Here is a 214-nt window from a genome sequence, read left to right on the forward strand (position 1 = left end):
TTTTTTTTATTGCAGCTCAAACAACAAACTGTGCAGACAGTAACTATGGCAACTGCGAACAACTGTGTTTGCCAACAGGAACTAATACCCACAAATGTGACTGTGCAATAGGCTTCAAGCTGAATTCAAACAATCAATGCACAAGTAAGAAACAACTGTAATTTCTTTTTATTTTCACTCCACCCCCACTTCACCACCACCTCCACTTCATCCC

The 214-nt window shown here is 40.2% G+C and overlaps 1 protein-coding gene across 1 annotated transcript in view; it reads left to right on the forward strand.

Annotated features, from left to right (window-relative positions):
- LOC106881999 (low-density lipoprotein receptor-related protein 2) overlaps positions 1-214 on the forward strand; it is an 84,414-nt gene that overhangs the window by 21,944 nt on the left and 62,256 nt on the right. Inside the window, 1 exon segment of the mRNA XM_052969906.1 lies at positions 16-144. Within this exon segment, the coding sequence (XP_052825866.1) occupies positions 16-144 (129 nt within the window).

The sequence above is a fragment of the Octopus bimaculoides genome, chromosome 8 (assembly GCF_001194135.2).
Source record: "Octopus bimaculoides isolate UCB-OBI-ISO-001 chromosome 8, ASM119413v2, whole genome shotgun sequence".
Classification (NCBI taxonomy): Eukaryota; Metazoa; Mollusca; class Cephalopoda; order Octopoda; family Octopodidae; genus Octopus; species Octopus bimaculoides.